At 38.7% G+C, this 22518-nt stretch overlaps 1 protein-coding gene across 1 annotated transcript in view; it reads left to right on the top strand.

The window, feature by feature from the left end:
- The window catches only part of LOC124111437 (GTPase HRas), a 44397-nt gene extending 26075 nt beyond the window's left edge, over nt 1-18322 (top strand). The window contains exons 2-8 of the mRNA XM_046471141.2: nt 8005-8053; nt 9363-9391; nt 10410-10494; nt 11519-11621; nt 12536-12575; nt 13027-13187; nt 14800-18322. Coding sequence (XP_046327097.1) covers nt 8005-8053; nt 9363-9391; nt 10410-10494; nt 11519-11621; nt 12536-12575; nt 13027-13187; nt 14800-14862 — 530 coding nt within the window. The 3' untranslated portion in view covers nt 14863-18322. The remainder of the gene's footprint in view (nt 1-8004; nt 8054-9362; nt 9392-10409; nt 10495-11518; nt 11622-12535; nt 12576-13026; nt 13188-14799) is intronic.
- The last annotated feature ends 4196 nt before the right edge of the window (nt 18323-22518 follow it).

Genomic DNA, 22518 nt, shown 5'->3' on the forward strand with positions numbered 1-22518 from the left:
GGATTGTCTGGCCCAGACTCGATTATTTACAGACCGCTGTCATATAGCTGGAATATTGCTGAGTGCTTGTTTGGCAAACAGTACATAGAAACAGAAATCAATGTGATTGTTCACAAGTTGCAGACGTAACATGTACGTGAGACAGCTCTGTCGTCTCTTTACGCGAGATGGGCACGGTCCGTAGTACTCAGTGAAACACTTGATACTAATTAATTCAATCACCGTGGTTGTGCTATCACCCGTGACCTCTGCAAAAGTAATTAAAGTGCTATGTAAAATCACCCACTGCTGAGAGAGACCTAATCCACCCAAGGTCGTGACTGACGATTGTGTTAGCATCGAGGCATCTGCCTTCCTATCCTCGCAGACCAGCATCTGCATTACGGTCCTGAATAGAAATTAGATATATATAGACAATATTAATATTAGACAAACTGTATTGGGTTATTAAACTAGTGTGAATGTTTATCCAGGGGCTACTATGATGGAAATGTACAAAGGACAATACTTCAACAGCTGTTTTGTTTCGCGTTAGGAAATGCAGATTGTACGGCTGGGACGGGTAACTCGGGTACCCGGGTCAGGTGGGTACTGAGTAGGACCCGGGTACCCACAGGACTACCCTGACCCGTGGTTAGTCATGTGATATTTTGTTTAATGGCAAGCATTATCTACAACTCTATGGTTACACTACAAGTCACCAATGTTCGCATTTCTTTCTGACTATGCACCCATTCCTTCTGATTTTTCATATGGTTGAATAAAGATATAATTTAATTCCACTTCAGTGTATGAATGACCAGATTGTTTAATACATGTATCTAAATACGTTTTGCCAGGTCTATCCTAAAAGTGATCCCATTGGACATTTTGAGACATCTCCTGAGACCTACAGTGGATACCTGGGTAGGGTTGGGTAATAGGGGGGTGGGTACCCGGTTAGTAAATTTGGACTCGTCCCAGCCCTAGCAGATTGACACCACACTGTATTGTGTGGGTGTTTGTCACAACCAAGGGGAGAAACTCACAAGTTACCATAAAAACATAAATGTCATGACGTCTGTCTCAACCAAGGGGAGAAACTCTCAAGTTTCCATAAAAACATAAATGTTATGACGTCTGTCTCAACCAAGGGGAGAAACTCACAAGTTTCCATAAAAACATAAATGTTATGAAGTCATCGGACTCGGACTTTGTAATGTCAGGGAAAGTAGATGGATTGTAGAAGATTGATTTTTGTTATTTTATGTTCATTTGCGGATCTGCTGACCTTTAATACAGAAAAGCCAAAAAAATCAAAACTGAAAAGCACTATTATATTTTATTTCACAGAATGCATACTTATGTGAACTGTCCAGACAGTAGCCCTGTGAGACCGACATGATTGGTTTAGCAAACAGAGAACTCATAATTTTATTAATGTGCATGTGCCAAATCCAGCCTTTAAGACATGCTCAAAGTGCTACATTACCCTGGTCCGTAGATCAGTGGGCACTCGAGTTTCATTCTCAACTCCTGGGGAGTGTACAACACAAACTGTCCGTGAGTTGCTGGAAGATGAACTGTCACATCCTACCGAGTACCCATTCACTGCTGGCACATTTTGAACAAAGTCCATTTTTTAATGTGACAGGGCGGTTGGGTAGCCTATTGGTTAAAGCGTTCGCTTGTCATGCCGAAGACCCGGGTTCGATTCCAGACATGGGTACTATGTGTGAAGCCCATTTCTGATGTCCCCCGCCGTGATATTGCTGGAATATTGCTAAAAGCAGCGTAAAACCCCACTCACTCACTCACTCTTAAAGTGACACCACGTGTCCTGCGTGTGCTTCAGTGTGGGGCAGGACCAAAGCCCTGGAAACTCTCAGGAGCCAAGACACCAAATGATTTTGCCCATCAAACAATTACCTGTGGAGATCCGGGGTAGAATAGGTTTTCAGCAACCCATGCTTGCCGTAAAAGGTGACTGATTGGCGACTAACGGGATCGGGTAGACAGGCTTGCTGACTTGGTTGATGCATGTCACCGTATCCCAAATGTGTCGACCGATACTCATGATGTTAATCACTGGATTGTCTGGTCCAGACTCTATTATTTACAGACTGCAGTCATATTGATGAGTACTGCATTAAACAACAAACTAGCAATCAAACTACATTCTGCAAGCAACATTGCTCAGCTTGACATGTTTTGTTACCTGTGTGCTACACACAGTAACATCGGCCACCACAATACAGGTATTTTGAGACTATTTCACTACCTACTGACCAGTTCGTCCTAACTACTATCTCCATCAGGATAATAAAGTTCACATCATAATAAGCGTTTCAATGCTGTTCGTTCACATGTACATGTAACCTAGACATGTATTGTCAAGACAGAAAGCCTCCAGTTACTCCTTCCTTGTTTCCTGAGGAGTGGTGGGGTAGCCTAGTGGTTAAAGTGTTCGCTCGTCACACTGAAGACCTGAGTTCGATTCCCCACATGGGTACAATGTGTGAAGCCCATGTCTGGTGTCACAAACTGTGATATTGCTGGAATAATGCTAAAAGTGGCGTAAAACAAACCTCACTCGCTACTTGTTTCCTGTAAGTGTCTCTCTGAGCATGCATGCTGACAGTCATACCCGTGTAATGCTAAAAGTGGCGTAAAACAAACCTCACTCGCTACTTGTTTCCTGTAAGTGTCTCTCTGAGCATGCATGCCGACAGTCATACCCGTGTAATGCTAAAAGTGGTGTAAAACAAACCTCACTCACTCCTTGTATCCTGTAAAGTGTCTCTCTGAGCATGCATGCTGACAGTCATACCCGTGTAATGTAAAGACGGCGTAAAACAAACCTCACTCACTCCTTGTATCCTGTAAGTGTCTCTCTGAGCATGCATGCCGACAGTCATACTCGTGTAATGCTAAAAGCGGCGTAAAACAAACCTCACTCACTCCTTGTATCCTGTAAGTGTCTCTCTGAGCATGCATGCTGACAGTCATACCCATGTAATGTAAAGACGGCGTAAAACAAACCTCACTCACTCCTTGTATCCTGTAAGTGTCTCTCTGAGCATGCATGCCGACAGTCATACTCGTGTATTGACACTCATATCTTGGATGTCTGTTCACCTTCAAGTACGACATGTGCAATACAATCAATGATATGTACAGGGTAAGTCAATCTGTGCCACTGTATGGCCACTGCGTCGTGATGGCCAATTTAAATAGTATTGATTATGTCTCATGACAAGCGCACTACACCTAGCTGAAACATATTGACTATCTTAATACACCAGACAGCTCTCTAACATGTCTGTAGTCACGACATGTACACAAAAAACATTAATTGACAGATTATTAGAACCTTTTTGTATTTCAGGAGGAAAATATATTCTGTTTCTGTTTTGCAAGAACGGCCAATGAAAATGGTTTGCATTTATGTGACATTTGAGGAACTGTGGTATCAATGGAGTCAGGCTTGCTTCATCATGGTCATCTAACTACTGTACTGACAAGGGGAATTGATTAGACAACTGTTTCATGGAAGTAATTTGTCTTTAATAGAAATTGACACACACTGATTGTTGTTAAGTTAGTTATATTGTAACCTGGATTGAACAAGGAAATCTTTTCACACACGCCATCAACATTCCATCAGCCAAGACTCCATTATTTACAGGTTGCAGGGAAATATTGGTTCATTATTGCTGTATGTGGCATAAAGCAACATTCACTCACTCACTCACTCACTACATGGTGCCTATGTATTCACTCACTACAAGACTCGTGAAGTTCGGGTTAGAATTTGTCTTCAGCAACACATGCTTGCCGTAAGAGGCAACTAATGGGATCGGGTGGTCAGGCTTGCTGACTTGGTTGATGTATGTCATCGCATCCCTATTGCCTAGGTCAATGCTCATGATGTCCACCACTGGATTGTCTGGTCCGGACTCGATTATTTACTTACTGCTGTCATATAGCTGGAATGTTGCTGAGGATATTATTAAACAACAAACACACTGTATTTATCATCAACAACAGACAGATCACATGCCTATTCATTCACTGACTATAGGATGTCTGTGCATCCACTCACTATGTGAGTCTTGAGTGTTGTTGTTTTTCAGGGGTATTATGTCTTCCTGAGGCAAGGGAATTAACTGACTGTAAAACTCCAGCTTCTACCCTTGCCGAACTAGGCTGGAATTTCCGGGCTCGATCGTAGTGCTACCAGTGGCTCTTACCAGTTCATGTCCCTTATGTCCCTCCTGTTGACCAATCAGATTCCACCTCTCATATCACTTGCATTTGCTGAAAACAAAATGGCGACGCTGATCTGATCAATGGTCAAATACATATTGTAATAAAACAGGTCTTACCTCGCGAAGTGCCCAGTTGATGGTACACAACTTTTGCAAATCCTGACTACCGGATGTCGATTTCGTTACGTGATTTTGATTGGACTCTGCATAGACTCGTTGGTCCAGCCAAATTATTACTCCATTATTGCAGCCTTGTTCGGCAATGGCGGAAACTGGACTTTTACAGTCAGTTAACTATCTTGCCTCGGGAAGAAGGGAGTATTTTTGCAACACAACAGCTGATATTGAACCTGTTCCAAGTACAAGTGTGTCTGCTGGCTGTGAATGTTGACTAGTATGCTGCAGCCAGTGTCGACTTGTAACTTGATGTGGGTGACTGTGGTATGGATGACACAGGACAGATGTTTCCTTCCGACAATATTCTGCTTATTTACATGTATATTGTTTAAATAACAGCGTATGCTACCTTGTTTACTGAGGTGACACTTGACCTACTGAGAATGGTGGGATTATCATGATCATGACATCTCTAATGTGCCATATACAGTCAAGTCTCGTTAATCCGACATCGTTGGTTGCACATGATTGTGTCGGATTAAAGAGTGTGTCAGATTAACAAAATTAAGTGATTTGTGATCGAAAATCGGACATCTTCACGATATACCTGTTCGTATTTTAAACTGGCTTCATGCACATTTATCTGGCTTCAATCTGTAAACTACATTTGTATAGCTTTGTACATACAGGTTTGAATAGCTTTTCCTGTTAATAGTTAAGTTAATCTCTGCAGCCAGTGCGTGTCAAAACACGGGGTTGTGTACTCGCGGTCAGATGACCACGGAGTACGCTGACCACTGTGTCGGATTAACAAGACTGATTAATGAGTGATTTCGGTAATTCGTTGCAAATTAGGTGTGTCGGAGTCGGAGTGCGAGAATGTCGGATTAACGGGACTAAATAGCACTGAATCAATCGGTTCCCATCATTTGTGTCGGATAAAGCCGAGTGTCGGATTAACGAGTGTCGGATTAACGAGACTTGACTGTAGTTTATCTGTCAATGTATAATGAGTCAGTTAAAATATCAACTCACGTCAGCAGTATTTCAGCCATGTCGTGACTAGCTTGAGTAATCCGCTTACAATATATAAAAACCTGTCAAGGATGGCCATTATGATAACTAGGTTATTTATCACAGATAACAAAACATGTCAAGCTTATAAGTAATGTTGCTTGCAGAGTGTAGTTTGATTGCTTGTTTGTTGTTTAACGCCGCACTCAGCAATATTCCAGCTTTATGACAACAGTCTGTAAATGATCGAGTCTGGACCACATAATCCAGTGATTGACATCATGAGCATCGATCATGCAATTGGAATAAGATAACAAGCATCAACCAAGTCAGTTAGTCTGACCACCCGATCCTGTTAGCATGGGTTGCTGAAGACCTATTCTACCCCGGATCTTCGTGGGTCCACAGATGTTATGTAAAACTAGTATATAGCCATAACACAATGCAGTGAGTTCTATGTTATTTGACAGTATAATATAAAAACATGCTAGAGATCGCCAACAACCAAGGGGAATGCTGCCTGTATAACCAGTACTCTATTTAAATATGCACTTGACATTAGGGCTGGGACAACCCAATAAGCATCACGATACTCTGCCAAGATCTGATACGTGTCATGATACTTGCATGTGCTCATATCTGTGGTGCGTAAGCCATCTTTTTCATAGACAGGATGGCCAAATACCTGTCACACTGATGATTTACAGTCGGCAGTGTCAAGTATTGCGCAATGGATGAAAATCTTTACATTTTCACCACTATTTTTCCCTTCTAATTTGTGTTAGGTTAACAGCTATTAAAGGGAGCGTTTAGGGTAAGAAGGGATATACCGTATTCGACGTAATAAGCGCCCAGGGCGCTCTCAAAGTTAGAAATAGAGGGCTTTTATTAGAATATTATTTTGGTGGAAGAAAACGAGTTGAAAGATAAATTTTGTGGTTTATGCTGATGGCCTGAAATGTTTATATACGACAGATATATTTTTCCAGAGTTTAATTGCCCATAATTAAGGGTGCATATAACACACGAGTGCGTATTATACACGAATAAATAAGTCTTGTGTATATTGATCAATCGGAAGGGGTGCTAATTGGGATTGTTCACTTGCCAATATATTAGCAAATATCGCCGTGGGCGCTTATTAGAGCGGGGCGCTTTTTACGTCGAATACAGTATTTCACTTAGTGTGAGACTGTTATTGATACTTGTATGGAGAAGTAAAACATGGCGAGCAACCAATTCTTTGGTGTGTCGTCTCGTTACTACTTGACATACGAGAATCAGTTCTGTGTATCATGGGAAGATACAAATATCCCTATCAAAGGTGGAGTAGTATACATTACCCTTAAGTGGCAGTTTAGAAACTGTAGTATCATGAAGACAGTTGACTTATGGAGTTTAACTTCATTTTTCTTTCAATCAGCGTTAGAAACTAACAGTTTTCGTCCACTAGTCCTTATAATGATAACATATATCAAAACCCTTAAAAATGGCAACTTTCTACTAGTCCTTTTGATACCTTTACCATTGGGCAGTTTGGCAAGGACTATAGGACTAGTGCCAATTTCTAACCCTATCAATGCAACGTTTTGTACGAGGTGCTGGGACCTTTTCAAGGAAGTTCTTGCTAAGGAATTTACACTTGTACCACTGCATCAGTATTGAAAGAATGAAGAGGCTGAAACATGATACATGTCTGAAACTATCCTTGACCTTCTGACACAGTGGCAGTGGTCAGGAAGAATTGGTTCCCAGTAAGAGTGAAACAGTTCTTCGAACTTTCAGATATTCCCCATACTCTGTGCCAGGATACAAATATCGTATCGACAGGTCCTGTAGTGATACAAAACGATACAAGCAATAATGGTTCAAACATGAATTGTAAAATCTTACTGCGGCAGAAAACATGGTTCATGAAGGGAATTCTCTGCAAGAACAGCAAGTACACCTAGTTTCAGTCTCCAATCATGAATTCGTCCTGATCATGAATTCGTCCTGATCATGAATTCGTCCTGATCATGAATTCATCCTGATCATGAGTTCATCCTGATCATGAATTCATCCTGATCATGAATTCATCCTGATCATGAATTCAATCCTCAGCATCACTGAAGTGCTCATGTGTTTCACTTGCGACTCTTAGGCTAAAAAATTAATAGTCTTGGTTCTCAGGCACCACCCGCATCATCATAAAGTCTGCCACACCTTTTTTTTTTTCATCCATTTTAAAAAAAATATAAAACTCCTAATACTTAAACACAATGCACAAAAAAATTGAAAATGGAAACAAAACGAAATGCGCAATGAACTTGATGATGATGTGGGCAGTGCCTGAGAACCAAGCCAATTATTTTTTTTAACGTTACAGCTATCTATCACTGGGGCACAGGTTGACCAACTGCTTAGGGCACATGAGTTCACTGTGCAGTGATGGGTTGGGATCTGCTGGTCATGGGGTCCGTTACAAGATGTGCCCAGAGTTTGGTCCGGGGTATGTGGGTGTTAGGTGGATGAGCATAATCTCTTGGCACGTCATGGAAGAAGTGGGAATTTTTTATTGTAAGTTGATTTGTATTTGTCTGGCTGTATGAACTATGGTGACAGTGTGTTGTGTTTGTTTCAGCTGGAGGTGTAGGTAAGAGTGCCTTGACTATCCAGCTCATACAGAACCAGTGAGTATTGCTTTCCCTCCACATCTTTAGTTAGGAACTACCATATTGCTCGGGGGTCTGTTAATTTTGTGCAAGCCATTGACTCGGCATCTATTCTGTTTAATGCGAACACAGTGACAACTCACTACCTTAACGAAACCCAAATTCTACAGTCATACAAAGGTTACATATACACGAAACAGTCATTATTTATCGCCAACATATCATTGGCATACAGAAAAAACGTGCATATTCAGCTTTTTGGGTGCCCTTGAAAATCTAAAAATGCTTGTTTATCCTTCGGGAGGCAATTTGACATTGTTTATTATTGTTGATCTGTCATGTCATGAGAGATTAACATTAGTCATATGGACAAAATCCAGTGTTCTTTAACTTCTTTTGAGTAGGATATGTCAAAATTCCCAATTCTTCTCGTCTGTATTAACAGGGTTTCAGTGTACATGAAATGATAATGATATACTGAACAAAAAAGTTAGGGATCATTAATATTTTGGGGTATATCTTTATGAAATTGTGTACTTGTTCACTATATCCTTAACATATTTATGATTCATAAATTTTTTAGTTATACCCCGACCGAAAAGGGTGGGAGTATATAGTTATACAAAGGCATTCTGCCCATCCATCTTCCGTCCATCCTTCCAGAGAGATTTTTATGTGTGACCTATAACTTGAAAACTACTACAGAGATTCTTTTCAAACTTGGTAAACACTTGTTATACCTATAGGAGAGGTGCAGTGCGAAGATTGATTTCAATATTTGGATTTTCTGAAAAAATACAGCATTTTTGCATTTTTGACTTAGAATTTCTTTACTTAAACATTTGTGTGACCTATAACTTGAAAACCACTGCATTGATTCTTTTCAAATTAAGGCTACAGTTTCCGTACAAATAGAAGAGGTGCATTGCAAAGTTTGATATGTGTGATTTCTGAAAAAAATATGATGTTTTTTCATATTGTGAACTTTGAATATTTATTTTATTTCAACATTTGTGCCACCTATGACAAAAATCCTTGTTCATGGATTCTTTTCTACTCAGGGATACAGTGTCTGTACCACTAGGAGTGGTGCAGTGCAAAGGTGGATTTCCACCAGTGGATTTCTGAGAAAATTTTGCTTTTTTTCATATTTTGAACTTGAGTTGAAGTAGGGGGTATTAGTGAGCCCTACTCACTCTGTCTTGTTTTGAACATAATTTGATGGAAAATTTCAGAATATCAAATCCATGGATTACCAGTGAGAATGTTTCCTGTGTCAAATGATGTATTTATCCATCTCTTATGTGTGTATTTTCTCTCTCCACAGCTTTGTAGAAGAGTATGATCCCACTATAGGTAAGTCACTGTGGCTGTCGGATGGGCGAGGGATGGAACACGGGGGGGGGGGGGATCTCCCTGGCTGTCTGCTGATGGGGAACCCCTTTATTGACAGTGTGTTCTTTATCTTGCTTCATACCTAGTCTAGTAACCATGGTAACCTGTGTTGAGAATCTTCAAACAGGATTTATTTTTAATTTAGCTGATCAGGATGGCCATACAGTAAAGTGAGAACAATGGCTTGACATCACCAGCGAACAAGTGTGATGTTATTGACTGGACAAATAGTAATAATAAATGTGAATAGTATTCACATACTGCAGTAAACTATGGTTATATTGAACTCAAAGGGACTACTAATTTTAATTATAAGCATATATGCCACATATATACAGCAAATGGCTGGGACCCCAAAATATGTTCATTATATCCATCAGTTCGCTACAAGTGTGTTCGTTATAAAAGTAGTTTACTGTACTTACAGTTTGAAAAAAGGGTGTAGGAGTGAGGTAAATTATTCAATAAGCCAACAGAAACAAAAATGTGAATTAATATATTTGACTTTTAAAAAGTTATAATAGGCAGAGCTGTTACAGGAAAGAGTTGACGTAAATGGGGCCAATGAGGTAGACAGTACAATTTGGGGCCTTTAGTCAGTAGTCATTAATTTGTCGGCTTAGTAAATAAAACGTTTGAATAGCGGAATGTTGAATGTAAAATGTGAAATGATCTCTATGTGAATGTGAATTGTCAGTCAGTAAGGGAACATGGGGACAACTGGTTCTCCTTTCAACTCATTACTGCATTTAGTATTGTGCAAATACCGAACACTGGCTGGTTTTCTTGTCGTTACGACTAGTTACGTACAACCTTTGTGAGATTTTGGCAAGTAAACAGTACACATGTAATTTACTCAGCATTTCTTATGGATGTTTTACGTTAATCTTAGTCTAATATTTACGATATGTGTTATATTTGATACGCTAAACAGAATAGCCCATCAGGACCCTGATGTAAGTAATGTTGTGTTTTCCAGAGGATTCCTACCGGAAACAGGTTGTGATTGATGGGGAGACGTGTTTACTGGATATTCTCGACACAGCAGGTCAAGAGGAGTACAGGTAAAGGAGTGTGGTGGAGGGAATGTACCAGGTGACCGATGCACTGGTCCATGTGTCCCTCGTCCTTATGTCCTCATGATATGTGTGTGCCATCTTGATGCGAGGTCATCAGACTTGTAAAACTCAGGTGACAAAATGAAACTTGTTGCTCCTCCGTCAGCTTGTCCTTTTTGTGAGCAAGGGTTTACAAGTCTCTTCCTGTGTCATGTATCCATGGTGGATCGAGCAGATCCAGCTTCGAGTCGTACAATGCCTGAAGCACATTTTTGGTACACCCCCCATGATATTACTGGAATAAGGCTTAGAGCATCACCAAACTGGTTTACATAGAAACCCCATATTGCATTATGATTGATTTATCAACTTTAACAGCTTTGATATTTTTCTTCTTCTGTGAATCCTGCTCACGAGGTGTGTGTTCAGTTGTTGTGGAGGCTAATGTTATCAATCATATATCAGCATTTTGGAGTGGTGTCATGGCTGCATTTGTATCATATTATATATAACTTCTATATTTTATAATGTTACCATCATTCTTGTGTAGTTGATGCACAGAAATGCCTTTACATCATGCTACTGGATCCAAATGAAATTTCTGTGCTTCAAATACTCAATACCTCCCACAAATATGTTGATCTATTTGTTATCAGTACTCAAGTGGGGCAGTGGGGTAGTGTATTGGTTAAAGCGTTCGCTCGTCACATCGAAGACCCGGGTTTCCCCACATGGGTACAATGTGTAAAGCCCATTTCTGGTATCCCCCGCCATGATGATGATATTGCTTGAATATTGCTAAAAGCGGCGTAAAATAATACTCACTCACCCACTTAGTACTCAAGTCGTTTAACCTCCAGAAAGATCATCAAACATGAAATCAAGGTTCAACTTTATTAAAAACAAGAACAAAATCATGCTCAAACAAAACAATAATATGTAAAAATTCAAGGAAAACTGAAAGGTGAGCTTGACAAATGAGTACATTCCTTCAAGCAGAGACTGATTGTGTGTCGCCTTCTTCTTCCAGCGCCATGAGGGACCAGTACATGCGGACGGGGGAGGGGTTTCTATGTGTGTTTGCAGTTAACAATACCAAGTCTTTCGAAGATATCAACCAGTATAGAGAACAGGTCAGTCAGAGTTACTTCCCTTTCTCCATTCGCCTTCTCATCATTCAGGTATACAAACTGTTAGTTAGATTGAAGATATCGCTGTAACTAATTTTGATAATCATTCAATGTTTAGAGAGTGATTTAAATGCTGAATTTTTCAAGTATTCTTCATCAAGATAAAGTTTTGTGGTTTAGGTATCTGTAGCTTAACCCAGTAAGCACAAAGTGTAATAGGTAGTCTCTAATCAGTGCACAACCTTCGAATCTATGTTACTGCAACAGTGAAGATTATTCCCAGAAACCTGGCGGCCAAATGTATCAGGTGGTCAGACTCCGTGACTTGGTTGAGAGCATGTCATCGTACCCTGATGGTGTAGACAGTTGTTCACAATATCGATCACTGGATTGTCTGGGCCAGACTCAATTTTTTAGAGACTGCCGTCATGTACCTGGAATATTGCTGAGTGCTGTGTTAAACAACATACCATGATACAGACATTGAATAACACATTTGATACCGTATTCAACGTAATAAGAGCCCCGCTCTAATAAGCGCCCACAGCGATATTTGCTAATATATTGGCTAGTGAACAATCCCAATTAGCACCCCTTCCAATTGATCAATGTACACAAGACTTATTTATGCACCCTTAATTATGGGCAATTAAATTCTGGAAAAATTCATCGGTCGTATATAAACATTTCAGGCTGTCAGCTTCAACCACGAAATTTATCTTTCAACTCACCATCTTTTTTTTCACCAAAATAATATTCTAATAAGAGCCCCCAATTTCTAATTTTGAGAGCGCCCTGGGTGCTTATTACGTCGAATACGGTATATGCATTGATAAAGCTGCATGGGGGTCAGGGATGTGTATCACAGTGTATACAAGATGGTAGTCGTATTATTTATTTCTCCTGTATATTTTCAGATTAAGAGAGTTAAGGATGCTGACGAGGTGCCCATGGTTTGTAAGTACATTCTGATTCTACACATTCATGAAGTGGTAAACGTCTGAGACCTGCATCACTTCGGGCTTTCCTCCCACATTAAGCTGACACGATATAACTGGAATACTGTTAAAAGCGGCGTTAACTCACTCTAAGCATTTAGTTAGTTCATTTCACATGGATGAAATGTGCCTTATTTTTGCCATTAGCATGTTTGACCTAAAGTTTGTTTCTAGATTGACTGATGATTGTGAAAGAAAGGCTGTAACACAACACGTTGCCATGTTTGATCTGATACTCAAATATTTGTGGCTATAGATTGTCGATCTGTTAACTATAACTGACAGATGATATATAGATATGTCAGTTCATTATATACATCAGGATATCTCTATTTGAACTTGCTCCTCAACATTGACCTATCACCTTTGACTTGCCTGTTACCCTGGTGACGTGAATATTTATGTTTCAGTGGTAGGAAATAAGGTAGATCTACCCACACGCACAGTCCATTCAAAAGATGCGAAGCAGGTTGCCGACAGCTATGGGATTCCTTACGTTGAAACATCAGCCAAGACAAGGCAGGGTGTTGATGACGCATTTTACACACTTGTTAGAGAAATCAGGAAATATGTAAGTATGCTCAGAAAGTGGGGAACACACACCGCCCTCTTAGCTCACTCGTATTTGTTGGAGTGACCCTGTGGGCGGCTGTGGTTAATACATTTATCAGCTGTCACAAGGGTGTGGAAGATCAGATTTGCCCAAATTGTTACATGAGAATTCGGACAAGTACAAAAATCAGCTTCACTTGCCCCTGGACAACCTCAAACTGTAGAAGAACTTTTGTCAATGTCATGATAAAAAACTTGGACAGACCGATTTTGTAATAAAAAAACACCCTTATGAGTCAATAATCTGGACTAATAGACTTGTTGTCTCTGGACAAGTGACTTATTGCTGTTTACTTGTCCAGGGACAATTTTCATATTTCCACACACTTGTCGCAACTTGGGCCATGGATTGCTCTGTTGGAAATATCTGTCAACAGTGCTATTGAACTTTCAGTTCAATGTGGCTTAAGTACAAAAAATTAACAGCTATGTACCTAACTCTCCTTGTGTTTAAAATACCCCACTGTCTGAGACGAGTTGGCCTGGCTTTATTTTGTTTCAGATTTAATTTATAAAATAATGGATATGAACTTATAAAAAGATATGAAGTATTTCACAGTTGATGGAGTTGTCTGTTCTTGCAGAATTTGAGACTTTTCATTGTTTCCTCAAATATAGAACATAAGTTCCTGTTTACTCAGAGAGGGTCGGGTTCAAATCTTTGTTTGTTTGTTGTTTAACGCCACTCTCAGCAATATTCCTGCTGTATGACGGCGGTCTTTAAATAATTGAGTCTGGACCAGACAATCCAGTGATTGACATCATGAGCATCGATCCACGCAATTGGAATACAATGACATGTGTCAACCAAGTCAGCGAGCCTGACCACCCGATCCTGTTAGTCACCCCTTACGACAAGCATAGCTACCTTTTACGGCATGCATTGGTTGCTGAAGACCTATTTTCTACCCGGATATTCACGGGCTGTTCTAGTTTTTTAAATGTACCTGTTTTGCACGTTCAGTTTTGGGATACTCGGCCTGCAACCTATGCTGGTTGAAAGAGGTGACTTAATGGATCTGTTTGCTCAGTGTAAGACTCACTTGACAAAGTGGATCGCTGCTCATATCAATCACTGGATTTTGGGGTCCAGACTTGATTGACCACCTCTGTGGTCCAGTGGTAGAGCGTCCGCCCGGAGAGCGGAAGGTCCGGGGTTCGATCACCGGCCGCATCATACCAAAAACGTTCAAAGATGGTACTTGTTGTTACCCTGGTTGTAGCTCGGCATTAAGGGGCTAAAACAAGGACTGGTCGGCTCGGAGTCAGTATACTGTGTCTGAGTGGGGTATTCATGTTAAACTGCGGCATGGTATCTCAGTGAGCTACCACTATAAATCGGCATCAGTCCGGACTAGTACAAGCAGCCACACACACACATACACATACATGCACGTTGCTATATAAGTGCAATAATCTCTGACTCAACGTTAAACCCCATTTCACTTCACCTCACCACCAGATTTGATTATTTACATGCCGCCTTCATAAAGCCAAAATATTGCTGTGCGGTGTTAAACATAAAGCAAACACTTTGTATTTGACCTCAATGTTAACTTCTGTTCTTTCAGAAAGAGAAGAAGGGAAAGGACAAGCGGAAACGAAATAGAAGACGACTATGCAAACTCTTCTGATCATGTGACATGTCATGTGACCTGTGATGACGTTATTTGTTTACCTGTGTTGGAAACACAGTCATCATTCATGTGTATAAGGTGCCGAATCCGATAGATAACATTCATTTTGTGTCTGTCCGTTAGTCCACTCGTCAGCGTCATGTCAACTTGGCAGTGTTTTGTCATTGCTCATCTTTACATAGCCAATAACATTCAAGTCTTGTTTTTTTTCTGTAAAAAATTGTGAATTTTTAGATATTTTACATTTTTGATATCTTGATACAGCTACTGTTTTCCCAATTCCTGTATGTGCAAGCATGATGTAGAGAAGCATTGTGTTAAAATGTTTAAATAAACTTGTATATTTTCTTTTTGTACTTTACAAGACAGTATTTATGATGTACAGTAAACTAGTACATGAAGTGGATTGTCGTTAATCTGTAGGAGAAACCATGAAATGAATTTAGAAACCAAATGAAACTTAGTCGGTATTTATGAGACATTGCCATTGGATGATCATGATGATGTGGGGATATGAATGATATATATATATCAGAAATCAGTTGATGAAACAGAATGAATCCTGTGATTTGGTGCCCGATGAAAAATTAAATTTGGAAAGAAGGAAACGACAATCTTGATGTAAGGGAGGTAATTCTGCCTCAATTGTTCATTCATAATATCATTAGTTCTTTTTGTAGGACTTGGAATTAATTGATCTAAATTCTTTTGTCATTTGGCATGAGTGTTTCAATGTCCACCCCTGAATCCTCCCATACTTCCATTACTTCTTACACAAGAGTTTTCCATCTAAATATTCTGAGTTTGTGATTGTAGAAGTACCTCCTAATTGATTTCAGTTTTTTCTCTTGAATTGTAGGACTTGATATATTGTACACAAAATATACGCACATGAGACTTATAATGTATTCTACAACACTTGAATGGTAAGAGTTCTCTCCCCTGTAGCAGTCATGAGTTTTGTACAAAAAAGTTTCTTAGTGTACAGTAAGGCATCATATGGCTAATGTCACAAGTGTATTATGATAGTTTTTTTAATTGTTTGTACCTGTTTTCATTTTATTATCAATATACTTGTACAAACCATCAATATGTGCTAACCATCTTGGGTGCTTCAAGGATAATTCTTAACTCTGACAGGCGGATTCTGGTTTTTGTGCTTTAGAAACAGTTGCAGGTGATATGTAACTCATTCTTATAACAACCCAAATGGTTTTGGAAATATGTCTCGAAATAAATTGCATGAAAATTAATGATTTTCTTTCAGGTGTTTTTTTCATGACATGTTGAATGACTCTTCTAGCTGTAGCCAACAAATTGCTCAACTCAACATAACACTGATGAAGTAAATGTTTTGAAAGAACTAGCAAAATGGATTGGGTTGTTTTCATATCTGGTACCACAGATATATATTGCCTGTATCATGCATCGATATCCTCATAGTGTTTTTCATCATTGAAAAGGAGGGAAATTCTGCAGATCAGAAACTATTTTGAAATATATTTTTCCATTACTAATCCGTCATTCTAAACATGCATTTGTACCTAAGTCGGTGTCAGTATCAATATGTGTGGCAAGTCACTGATGTTGTGCTTGTTGAGATGTACAACTGCAATTTGTTTGACGATGCTGGGAGAATAGTAGCATCAGACAGAATTTGTAATCAGAGATCATTTGGATAAGGTGCATTTGCTAATGTTTGACATGCTGCTGTTTTGTTTTGGAACTATACTATTTCATAGATGTTAAAGAACACCCACTTTTTTTCATGAGTCTAGTTAATATGTTAATCTTTTCATATGAAAAAAATAGGGTGTTCTTCAACTTCTTTTACATAGTATAGTTCTATCTCAATAAGGACATCTTTTCACATAGGTGTTATTCTTTGGATAAGGCATTTATTCTTTTTGATAAGTTTAATTCACATCTTAGTAGGATAAAGGCAGGAGAAATATTCTTGCATTTTTTTTATTAAAAAGTAAGAACACTTTCTTATCAACTCATTCATTCATTGCATTTTCGCATTTGTAAAGAAGGTAATATTAAAGCACTATTGATTTACTTTGTTGCATTTTGTAAATATTCAATTTTGTATTTAGTCAAATTCTGAATGGTGTACCTCAACCTTTTCCTTTGTATAGTGCTGAGTGATATTTTTCTCGTTCTAATTTTTTGCATTTGTATAGAAAATCCTATTCCATTCTGAATAGTTAAGTTGATTAAATCTTTTTATTGAGATTTTGATGACCCCGGTTATACATGCTGTTTTATTTTAGTTCACTTGTTTTCAATTGTGCGCAATGGCAAGTTATCAGAGTTGTTTAATAGAACTTGACAATGGCATGGATTCAAGAAACGTTACTGCTTTCCTTTTGAATATTTAGTACAAAAGGGATATTAATTAGATGGGGTTTATGGAAAACAGATGTTAGCTTATTAGTTAATGTAAACAGTGTAGCTGCTTTCTTAGTGCAATATCAACAGTGAGGCTTGACAATGCTCAATATGTATGAATGTGATTGTCATATTCAGCTTTAAGAATAACTTTCATGTCAAGTCTTTCTGGAAACTCATTAGAAATAGCAACCAAATTGGTAATTTGAGTTAGACACAGCCATGAATTGTTTTTGAGTACTGTAACTTGAGTTCGAACACTGTGATAAATTGTTTCAGAAATTAAATTGAGTTTAAGACACTGTGATTAATTTTATTCAGAGCTTACACTGTTAATTGTTTTCAGTCTAAAACGTAATCTTTTGTGTCCGGATATCTTCTGTTTAAGTGTGCGAGTGTTTACTATTAGTTGTGCTGTGGACACTGTTCAACCCTGACCATTCCACATACTAGTATGTGATATGTGAAGATAATGAATGGTTTAGTTTCTAAGGGCTTTATCTATTACTAATGAGTGAACTATATGCATAGTGGATTTTCCAGACAACTGATAATATTGTGATTAAATCCTTCTGCAATTTGTTAGTCAAACCATATTGAAAAGGAAAATATGGATAAGAGTTGTTTGTTTTTAATTCGAGATGTGTATGTTTAATGAAGAACGTGTTGTATAATCTTAAGGCAACTGACAAATTTTGTAAAATATATATAGGACCAATGTGTCAGTGTAGAAACACTATTTATGAATACAGGTCCCCTTTGTATTTATTAGTTAAGTCAAATTTTATTTGTGATACAAGGCTTAAGGATCTCACGAGTTAGTTAATTGGCCACATTTGGCCACAGGGATGGTGGCATCACGAGCTAGTGGATTATGTTGTGACCTTGAATCTGGCAGTGGAGAAACTGAACTAGCTGGCAACGTGTGCTGGATATTTTGCAGCATGCTGCTGTTGCTATAAGGAAGGAAACATCACCTTCAAGGCATTCATTGATTTATGGTGGGTCACTTTTGTATTGTCAAGACGAATGTTATTCTCAATAAAAACAAGTTCTACCTGTAGGTTTGTGTTCTTCACCTTCATTAGAGTAAGACAATGATATGGCCAGTCAGACCTGGTGTATCATACCCAAACCATGTTTTTCATGATGTCTGACTAAAGTCATGTGGGATAAAACAAAAAACAACAACAAAGGAGCTAGAAAATTGAGACAGTCTTTATTAGTTAGTACTGAAAGGATATTTTCCGAAAAGAGTGAAAATGTAAAACAAATTATTCCTTTTTTTATATGTATAATAAAAATGGCGTTCATTCCGAGAAATGCCAAAAGATAAAATGTCCGAAACGTCCGAAACATTCGAAACTGCCAAAAGCACTACATGTTTGTTGGTTTGTTCTTAAACGCCACAATCAGCAAAATTCCAGCTATATGATGGCGGTCTGTAAATAATTGAGTCTGGACCAGACAATCCAGTGATTGACATCATGGGCATCGATCCACGCAATTGGGATACAATGACATGCATCAACCAAGTCAGTGAGCCTGACCACCCGATCCCATTAGTCGCCTCTTACGACAAGCATAGTCACCTTTTACGGCAAGCATGGGTTGCTGAATACCTATTCTATCCCAGATCTTCACAGGTCCACTACATGTATAGAGCTGTCCCATGAAGATCCGGTGTAGAATAGGTCTTTAGCTACCCTGGCTGCACTACATGTATGGATCTTGTATTTAAAACATATTCAAAAGTTCCAAGGTAATTGTCACATGGCACAACTTCCAAGAGGTAGCAAGATGTCACTCTAAGCGTCCATCTTGACACGGAACACTCTCCTCAAGAATCCAGACACACGTGTCAGGAGGACTTGAACTGGGGACTGGGTTGGGATGTCGTCATCGAGGTTGATATCGACAAAGTGAGGGGCATCACGGAGGAAGGAGGTAGAGAGAGGGGCAGGGAGAGAGGTGGGAGAGACGGGCAGCTCTGATAGGGGGTCAAGGATGGTCATGTATCTCCCTGGACGATGCTGACAGGGAGGGAGAGGAGGACATGTGGAAAGTTACAGAAGACGGAAGTAGAGAATGAGGATGTGGGTTGTTGGAAAAGGATTAATAAGGTGACATTGTGATGCTATATGAATATTAGAGATTAAGATCAGTGGTTGTTACTGCACATGTATATCGGTGTCCAAAACAATAGCATATATGCTGATATACCAGTGGTAGTAACTCATTAAATTGTGTGAAGTCAATACATGCATGAAATTACAACACGCACTGTTTCAGTCTTACAATAACTCTAGTAAAATAATGATTCCCTAAGACACCCACTTGGCGAGGAGGAGCCCAGATGTCAAAGTTCAAGGGGAACCTGATCACGAGGTCAACAGCTGTCCGGGGGAGAAAAAACAAAATGATGGTCTTAAATAAGGATAAACAAGACAATATCAACTGGGCAGCATGTTAAAGTGTAAAATGTGATCCTGTTGCTCTATATACATATAACTATTAAAAGTATCAACAGATAAAAACAGTATCAGTTCATTCAGTTGGGATGATTTATGGACAAATACCGGTATGGAAATACAATAGGTCAGCTTAGTGCTACTGACAGTGATTACATAGAAACATGGCAACAAAAATGTCTAAGATACCGAAAATCAATGTCTTAAAAGAGTTTCAGGTGGTGCTATATTAAGAAAACGTAAAACTTTAGGCACAACAACTTCTGATTTTATTGCATTTGGCAACTTTTCGATGAAGATTCTTATACCTTGATCAAGCTGGATAACAGTGTAAGATTCTAAGAACATACATTAAAACTATATATCTACATAAACCAGAAGTTGTTATCCATATTTTCTTTGTTACTTGTCAACTTCTAGAATGCCAATCAGACAGGTGGAACTATATTGCCTGTTGTCACTGTCTGACTGACTAGTCACTGGCATTGTGACATAATATATATTTGAGCTCACATCCCAGGAAAACTGTTCAGATGCTGCTTGTGCAGTATCAATGAGATGGAAAATTACACAACCTAACACAAACCTTTGGTAGATAATATAATATCAATTTAGTATTAGGTAAACTTTGGAGCATTTGAATTGGCTACAAAATTGATATGTCATTACAAACAAACACATGATTGTATATGTAGGAATCGCTTGAGCTAAAACATATTCAAAAGATCCAAGGAAATTGGTATATGGCGAAAGTTCCATGTTATTTAATTAAATCACAAACATCCCAAATTAATATCTGAGGGTAGGGCCTAAAAGACACCAGAACAACCACCTTAGAACATCAGCTCTGATACAACTGACAACTGTCTTGAAATTAAAAGCATAAAACGTTAAAACATTGATTGTATTGTTTATTAACAGACTGAAAAGTATGAAAGTGCCTCAGTTAACGTGAAAAAGATCTGAACAAAAGACAAACGATCGTGTATTTTGATGCCATCTATGATGGCAGTGTGTTCTGGAAGCTTCCTTTTTAAACTTCAGATTGATAATGGCATAATAATAATATGGGCTCACTGAAAGCCAAAATAACCTATTTAGAAATAACGAAATACCTTGGGCGTATGCGCTCATTGTATTCGCAAGCGAAGATGAGCAAAATACGAGACACACTAGTACTATAAGTAGCAAGAAGACAACAGTATATCTCAACAATGGCGGTATCATTCGTGAAACTGTCGTCATGGCGACGTCATAACTCTCACGAGACTGTCATACAGCATCGCGTGACATAAACATCTTGACTGGTCTTCTTCCTACTCTACGCAAGTCAGGATCCCAGCTATGTTTCCAGTTTTCCTGTGGTTCAAACTGAGTTGTAAAGAGAATGTCAGACAAGAAACTAGTGACGCCGAGAATCAAAATCTAGCCGCAAATAGACATCAGTATAATTATGTAGTTAAAATGCTTGGAATACAGGTAAAAAAATCGAAACAGTCATCTTGACGACACCGTAAATTATGCAGTAAGTTAATAAATTCACTGCACCTGTACCTACTATATAGCAGTGTAATTCAAAAAGAAGGGACTGTTTTCTTTCTTTTTCTTTTGTATTTGCGGCCAGATTTTGATGCTCCGAGTCTATATTGGCGATGATAATAATTTGTTCAAAGTGTATTTTATCATTTGGTTCAGCGTTGTCGATGTGTTATGAAAAATAGCACGTATAAATTTAAAGACGACTTGAATTCCAGCATTTCACCACAATAATAAGCGGGATACATTTCTGTATTCCTGTCACGTCTTGCAAGAAATTGTAGGTACGCTTCAGTCACTATTAAAGCAATAATAGCGAGTTTGTTGTTTAACGCCGCACTCAGCGATATTCCAGCTATATGACAGCGGTTTTCTAATGTAGTCTTATAGATTGGACATCACTTTTAGCAGTGTGGATATATTATGAATTGTTATTGCACCAGGCTGATGCCTCGCATCTAGGTTTATTTGCTGTTTTATTTTATTCGCCATGGGAAGTTCCTTTGACTCGGCTTTTATTCGAAGTAGACGTTGTTTTGTGTCATATATTCTTTTCGTAAGTTAAAAAACCACAGGGTTCGCTTACGGACCATAACGTTAAACTTTGTAAACACACCAGTAACGTGTTGACAGTGCATTTTAGTGTTTTTACCAGCGTTTATTCGAGGCCGGCTTTATTTTTTATTAAGCTGTTTTTGTTGTTGTTTTTTTCTGTATTGTTTCATGTCTCTTGTGTCGGGTAAACCGGCAATAGTTAGGGCAGTAGTAAATCAGGGTTCGCTTCCGGAGCAAAAACACGAAACTTTGTATACATATCAGGAAGTGCTGAAAGTGCCATTTGCTTTCTAAGTAAAGTTTTATGCATTTCCATGCCAGCAAGTCGGACTCAAGTGGAAATGTAGGTTGGGTTCATTTCCTGATTCAGATTCATGAGCTGTTTAATATTAATTATGTATAACACACGACAAACGCCGAACTGATGTCTTTTACTTTACAAAATATATTATTGTTTGCGTTTCCAAGGCAACACCTTGGTCATATTATCAGATGATAGTTGGGTTCATTTCTGGAGCTAAACTTAATATTACATGTGAAACTTTTCATTAATATCAGACAAGTGATGAAATGGTGCCTTTTGCTATTAATGATATATAAAACATGTAGACTTTGTGTTACCAATTTAAAAAACAATGGACTTCGTTCAAGTGTATAAACAGATTTTTTATTCATGCACCGATTGTCTTTAAATGTA

The sequence above is a fragment of the Haliotis rufescens genome, unplaced genomic scaffold, assembly GCF_023055435.1.
Source record: "Haliotis rufescens isolate VD_foot unplaced genomic scaffold, xgHalRufe1.0.p SCAF_6, whole genome shotgun sequence".
NCBI lineage: Eukaryota > Metazoa > Mollusca > Gastropoda > Lepetellida > Haliotidae > Haliotis > Haliotis rufescens.